The 5,939-nt window shown below is 33.0% G+C and overlaps 1 protein-coding gene across 1 annotated transcript in view; it reads right to left on the bottom strand.

The window, feature by feature from the left end:
* Positions 1 to 2,396, bottom strand: part of LOC105135299 (putative disease resistance protein RGA4) — a 3,291-nt gene extending 895 nt beyond the window's left edge. Inside the window, exon 1 of the mRNA XM_011040121.1 lies at positions 7 to 2,396. Coding sequence (XP_011038423.1) covers positions 7 to 2,220 — 2,214 coding nt within the window. The 5' untranslated portion in view covers positions 2,221 to 2,396. The remainder of the gene's footprint in view (positions 1 to 6) is intronic.
* Between the last annotated feature and the right edge of the window lie 3,543 nt (positions 2,397 to 5,939).

The raw sequence follows: 5,939 nt of genomic DNA, 5'->3' as shown, positions 1-5,939 counted from the left end.
CTGAATACCCCTCTTTCTTTCTTGCGGTGGCGCAAATGACCAAGAGACAAAAAGGTAATATCCATTACCATGCCAAGATAAAGTCAGTGATAAAAGAGCTGTCTTCAACTTCAAATTGGCACTTTTGGCATCTTCTAAATTCTTAACATTCACAAGATCTGCGATACTCAATGCACCAGCAAGATTATTTAGCCCTTCCAGCTCACTTATGCGACGACCATTCTCCCCACCCACAATGAACAGGGTAAGTTTTCGTAGGAATATCAATTGTCTCAGTCCAACAGGCATAAATCGAAGTGAATAACAACCCGTTATGTCAAGATAGACAAGACTTTTCATGTGCTTCATACCTTTTGGTAATTGGATGAGTTTTTGGCAGCGTCTCAGATGTAGTGTCTGGAGGTTTTGGAGTGAGGTTGTACTTTCAGGCAGTGTTTTGAACTCGGAGCCTGATACATCTAGATACCTTAGATGTTTCAAATCACAAATTGACTTCGGAAAATTCCGCACGCGGACATTTATTAATCTCAAGGCTCGATGTTTTCGACTAGGAAACTTTCCCCATTCATTCCAAAGAGCACCATTCCTCAAAAGAAGTGAGCGAAGTGATAGGACCTTGAGAACTTCAGAAGACGAAGCTACTGATTTGTTATAAAAAGCTACATGACGGGCAGTTTTAGGAATTTCCAACTCCCCATCGCCTTCTGTCGTATAGCATTCTTGTGCTGCAACGGATTGTGCAAGATCATGCATAAGATCATGCATTTTACATGTTATGTTGCCCAATCCATCATCCTTGACCTCTTGCAGAAATGACCTTCCCACTAGTTCATTGAATATCTCAATACCCATGAAGTGCAAATCCATTTCTCCACTGCAAGAAATAAAGCCATTTGCCATCCACGAAGCAATCAGCTCCTCCCTCCTCATCACCTGATCTTTTGGAAATATAGCGCAATACGCAAAGCATTGCTTCAAATGTGGTGATAGATTAGTGTAACTCAACCTTAAAGCAGGTAAAATCTCGCTTGCTTCTTCTCTTAGATCCCAAATCTCATTTTCTTTGACAGCTATCCACTGATCTTCCGTTTCTTTTAGCCGCATTAGGTTCCCGAGTGCCTTTATAGCTAAAGGAACACCACCGCACTTCTTCACTATTGATTCTCCAATGTTTTCCAGATGTACCCACTCCTCTTTCCTTCTCATCCCAGTTGCTAGCCGTTGAAACAAATGCCATGAATCTTCTTCAGACAATCTCTCCATGTGCTGGACAAAGGCTGGTTCCATTCTACGAGCAACCATCTCAATACGGGTAGTTATTATTACAGCACTACCTTTAGCTCCACTCCTTAACACCTCCTTCAATTTACTCCACCTATCACCATAATCATCCCACACATCATCCAATACAAGCAAAAACTTCTTTCCATTTAACTTCTGTTGGAGGCATCGTTGCAAGGGATCCAATTCCTGAAGATTACAATAGGCACCATCAATGGACTCTATGTTGGCTCTTGTTAATCTTTTTACATCGAAATCAGTAGATACACACACCCACATCCTCAAACTGAATTGTTGTGTAACCCTTTCTTCATTGTAGACTAATTGAGCAAGTGTTGTTTTCCCGAGGCCCCCCATTCCCCAGATAGCATAAATAGGGAGATCGTCTGCATTAGCGAGCAGGATGTTGACTAGTTCTTCTTTCTCCTTGCCTCTTCCGTAAATTTCTAATTCATTCACGAGTGAGCTGGTAAGCCGCCCATCGTAGGTATCAGAAGCTATGTCGCCAACTCGTGGTGTTAAATTGAACTTGTTTTTCTCATTGGCAATGGCATCCAGTTTTTCTCTCACATTTTTCAATTTATGCGCCATTCTTCGTCGAAAAACAAGTGGATTATGATTGATAGAAAAGAAGGATCTTAGTCGATTTTTGAGATCTCTTCGCTGCTGATGCCACTGAGCTGCAATGGCAAACTCATCTAGCAAATCATCAACATCATAAGCTGCATCCTTGAGGTGTCTGAGCCAAACCTTTATAGCCCCGTCCTTCCACTGCTTCACCTCTGCATCCTGGAGCACAGCTTGAGTAGTTATGAAAGTGCGCTGGAGATGTTCAAGGTCCGTCTCTAGGCTCCCAGCAAGCCCAAGCTCTTGAAGAATTGAGGAATTCAAGTTCCCCATGATTGTACTCACGAGAGCAGAAACAATTGCATCAGCCATAGCTTGTCTTGGAATGGAAAAGAAATGGATGTTGAGAAGAAGTAGAGAAGGTGCGAGGAAAACTAAAAGCAGGGGATGTGAGCAAGGAACGGTAAAGTAAATATTGAGTAGAAAGAGCAGGGTGAGATGAGAAATGGCCAAGGTGAAAGTGTATGGTGATGAGCTTTTCTTCTGCTGTCTATCTGTTTTTATTAGTAATCAATTACAAGTGGATCCATTTTATTCAAAGATTAAAACCCATTCATTTTATTTTATTTTATATTAATACATTAAGATTATCTATTAATATTTTTTAATGGTAGAAAGCAATTTTAAAAATATTTTAAAAAGAACAAGGTACAGCGATACCAAAACAGCAATTGCAGTTTCGGAGAAGGCACGTGGCTGTGTTTTGCTTATTGGTTAGTAAAAGTCTTCGTCCCGCGCGGGCCAAGTCGCTTGGGCTCCACACGGTGCAGACATGACAAGCTATGCTCATCTCTCGTAAGCAAACTGTGCATTTCTCTCCCATCAATTATGACGACGGGCTTTTAAGTAATCTTCCGAAGTATCGTCATGGAAGAGATTGTTTTTAGTTATTTACTAGCAAATACTGCCGCACACGACGACATGATGATATTTTTAAAAATTTTATTTAAAAAAATAAATTTTTAATATTTTATTTTAAAAAAAAAAATATTTTATTTAAAGAGTTATTATATAGTATTATGATCACTGAAAACCTTAACTAATTAATAAAAATTCTATAATATAAGATTAATTACATATAAAAAAAATTATCACCCCTTAAATATTTTATTTGAGGTAAATTGTATTGTTTATTTTATTTTAAATTACTCATTTGACATGAAAAATGACATATTATACTTTGATTCTTGGCGTTTTAAAATGTATCAATTGAGTCCCTTAATCAAATAAATTTTTAATTTTATCTTTCAATTAATTTTAATTAAATCTCTAAATTTATTTAATTAATAAATAAAAATTTAATTAAATTTACAAACTTATTAATTCTTCTAATTTTATTAATTAAACTAATCCAGATTTTAATTAAATTTTTAACTTATTAATTTTTTAATTTTTAACTAATTTACTTTAAAATCTGATAATTTTATTTTTGAAGTTTGAATTTATATTGTTTTAATTCTATTCTCAAATATATTTTTATTTATTTATTTTATATTATTTATTTAAAAATTAGATTATGATAAATATAAAGATCAGTTGTCAAAGATGACAACGACAACAAGCCATCTTTTCCAAGGATTTCTAAGCTTGTTGGAGCTGCAAATTAACGAAGCAAGATTATCAAAATAATAATAATAATTAAAAATCACAACTAAAGAATTGTGAAATAATGTTTTTGTTAAATGTTTTAAAAACTTGTTGATTTTATTTGTTAAATTTTTATCAAAATTATGTAATTTTGATATTTTTATAAAATAAAAAATTAGATTAATCAATTTATTTAACTTATAACCCAATAACTACTCGGGATAAATCCCTGTACTAGGTTTAAAAATAATAAAAAAATGACTTAATTTTTTTATTAAATTCTTTGTAATTTTTTTTAAACTTGTTGGATTTATTTGTTAAATTTTATTAAAATCTATTGAATTAAAAAAAAAACTTTGAATCAAAATAATATTATTTTTATATATTTGTAAAATAAAAAAATAGTTGCCCAAATAACCCTAGCTAATCCACCTCACTTGCAACTCAAGATTTGTCCAGGGATTGACTTCCAGGCTGGTTTAAAAATTTATAATTAAAAAAATGAGGATATAACCTTTTTGTGAATTTTTTTAAAAAATATTGGATAATCTTTTTAAGTTAAAAATATGGTTAAAAGTATGATTGTAGTTGTTTTTTAAAGTGTTTTTTTCTCAAAAATGTATCAAAATAATATTTTTTTAAATCAATTTTGATATCAACATATTAAAATGATTTAAAAATACAAAAAAATAATTTAAAGTAAAGAAAAAAATTTACTTTTTTTAAAAAACACTTTTAAAACATAAAAAAACAAACAGAGCATTGAGTATCTTTGGCCAACTCACTCGATTCGTGATCCAAGATTTGCTTAGGATGGACCCTTGGGCCGAGTTTTTAAATAATAATAAAAAAATAAAGATAAAAGTTACCATGAAAATCAAATAAAATTAAATGATGAAAATCAAATAAAATTAAACAATGAGGAGAAGATAAAATGAAATAAAAATAAATTATAATGAAAAGAATTTGGATATTAAAAAAACAAAAATTTGATATGTAAATTGAAAAAAAATTAATCAAAAGAAGGGAGAAAAAAAACAGGAATATAAAAAAAAACTAAATTTGATATAAATATAACGAATAAAGAATAAAATTAAAACAAATATAAAAAGAATTTAAAATAAATATACAAAAAAAAAGAGCACGTTCCAAATTTGACGGGATGGTGTTCTCGAGCATGACTCCTGGAATGGAATGTATGATCACGGTTGCAGTGTTCTTGTAATTATTTTGATTTGGTTTTTTTTGGGAATTTGGTTTCTAGTAATGGCTGTGTTTTAGATAATGGAAGGTATTGTTTTTTAAGGTATTTTTTATTTAAAAATATATTATAATAGTTTTTAATATCAATAAAGTAAACGAGATATATTTGCTATGACGTGTTTTTCGTTTATTAAAATAAATTCTAAAATTCCTCGTCCCGCACTGGCCAAGCCGCCTGGGCTCCACACGGATATATTTGCTGTGACGTGTTTTTCATTTATTTAAATAAATTCTAAGAATCTTCGTCCCGCACTGGCCAAGCCGCTTGGGCTCCACACGGTGCAGACTTGACTAGCAATGCATATGATGACTAGCAATGCATAAAATTATAAAAAAAATATAGAAAAGCGGATCTTTTCTTCTGATCACCGTTCGATTTCCAACCTGAAAAGCAGAACCACTGCAATAACGTTGATGATGGGAGAAAGCTTACATGTCTACTTGGTTGCCCCCCACTTCTACTTTCAATTCTCACTGCAGAATTCAGTGTGTAAATAGGTCAACACGCTTTCAAGTTCCTGCAACAAGCATTCATTCTAGTCATGAGTCCTGCAATATTAATCCATTGGATTCAGATGCATCAGGCTTCCTTCTAAACCCTCCAGCTCTTCACCCCTCTTACCATCAGCCTGGGGAAGGTGATGGTATTATTGATCTGGGTCTCGGTCTAAGTCTCAGTTAGTCTCAGAACCTTGCAACCTGCAGCTCATCATCCCTTATTCCTCTCATCAACTCTTGTTCAACTTTTGTAGCTCTGCTCATGAAAAAAAATTATTTCTTTCATGAAGTTAGTGTTGCAGTGATATACTTTAGTTTACGAGTATTTCTGGAGAAAAGATGTCGGTAAATCATGAAATAATCGAGAAAACTCTGACTATAAAAAATGCCAAAAAAAGAAGAAATTTCATAGGAGAAAGAACTGTTCTTTACTACGAAAAACCATTGTGATGGAATCAGGATACTAAAACGACTTGAATAGTGATGCTTGTTCTTAATACTGACAAGATCTGAATAGAAATTATTGCAGCTTGTCAATTGGGACAATACAGGATGCCTTTGCTTAGCTGAAAGACTTTCCATTTGCATTCAAAGCTTGTGCCTCAAGAAGCAGCCCATTTTTTGTCTGTAACTTCTAATCCGAGAATACGTTTTTAATGTTTTTAAATAATTTTTTTAATTTT

This window comes from Populus euphratica, unplaced genomic scaffold, assembly GCF_000495115.2.
Source record: "Populus euphratica unplaced genomic scaffold, PopEup_1.0 scaffold72.1, whole genome shotgun sequence".
Classification (NCBI taxonomy): domain Eukaryota; kingdom Viridiplantae; phylum Streptophyta; class Magnoliopsida; order Malpighiales; family Salicaceae; genus Populus; species Populus euphratica.
The sequence above is the reverse complement of the archived record's forward strand: the minus strand, read 5'-3'. Positions and strand labels throughout refer to the sequence as shown.